We start from the raw sequence: 882 nt of genomic DNA, 5'->3' as shown, positions 1-882 counted from the left end.
ACTTGGCCGCCGCCCTGGGAAGCTGAATTCAGCGCCGTCTGGAGGTCGACTCCGCTGGGAAGAGTCGGGTTCTCTCCTTCTGCGTAGTTCACGAAGAACACTTCGGGGTTGGATTGTGGCGGTGCTGGAACCTCGATCACTCGTTGGTCATGTTCAGACTGCTTATTCAGGACATACACGACGTGTTGCTGTTGTGGTGGTGGTACGACGATGGGTTCTGGTCCCTGTGCGCCATCAGGAAGTCTCACGAAAATGATATTGCGTTCCACTTTAGGCTCTGGAATATAGTCTGGCTGATTGACAACGCCTTCATTTGCCGGCACATCATACAGGAACACACGACTGTTCACCTGAGGCGTGACGCAGCTTCCATCCACGTGCCGCACTTGTCCATCGCCACAAGTCCCAGCACTAAAAGACGAGCCAGAGGGCGTGGGTAGATTATACCCTTGTGGGGCAGCAGACACAGCAGCCACGAGTGCTAGAACCTAAGAAAAGTTTTTGTTAATTCACATACTTATTTATAAGATAATGTAATGCTACGCAACACTTTGAAAGAATGTGAGATGGGCATTACTCACCAGGAGTTTCATGTTGGAAGTCGATATCTCGTGCCCGAGTGACGCCGTATATATACTGACTTCATGCTCCTGTGACACACTTCAGGATAGCCTTCACACGGTTTTTCCTTTCTCCGTTATATAAATATCGGCTTTCATCCGAGGGTAAATAAAGACGAAATCCTTGGTCTGATCTGTTGGCCGGTCTTCAAAGGGGGACGACAGCGTGATTCAGCAAGAAGAGGTACTAAGTGACTGCAGGTGTCCATCAAGCTATCCGCTAATGACTTTAAAAATTTCTAATAACTAGAACCATTTCAAC

General features: G+C 48.5%; 1 protein-coding gene across 1 annotated transcript in view; it reads right to left on the bottom strand.

The window, feature by feature from the left end:
- LOC119586850 overlaps nucleotides 1-616 on the bottom strand; it is a 1,170-nt gene extending 554 nt beyond the window's left edge. The window contains exons 1-2 of the mRNA XM_037935583.1: nucleotides 582-616; nucleotides 1-488 (exon numbers count right to left, since the gene is read on the bottom strand). The exon at nucleotides 1-488 is cut by the window's left edge and continues 11 nt beyond it. Coding sequence (XP_037791511.1) covers nucleotides 1-488; nucleotides 582-593 — 500 coding nt within the window. The 5' untranslated portion in view covers nucleotides 594-616. The remainder of the gene's footprint in view (nucleotides 489-581) is intronic.
- Nucleotides 617-882: the final 266 nt, after the last annotated feature.

This window comes from Penaeus monodon, chromosome 22 (genome assembly GCF_015228065.2).
Source record: "Penaeus monodon isolate SGIC_2016 chromosome 22, NSTDA_Pmon_1, whole genome shotgun sequence".
NCBI lineage: Eukaryota > Metazoa > Arthropoda > Malacostraca > Decapoda > Penaeidae > Penaeus > Penaeus monodon.
Note: the sequence above shows the minus strand (reverse complement) of the source record. Positions and strands in the feature narration are given on the sequence as shown.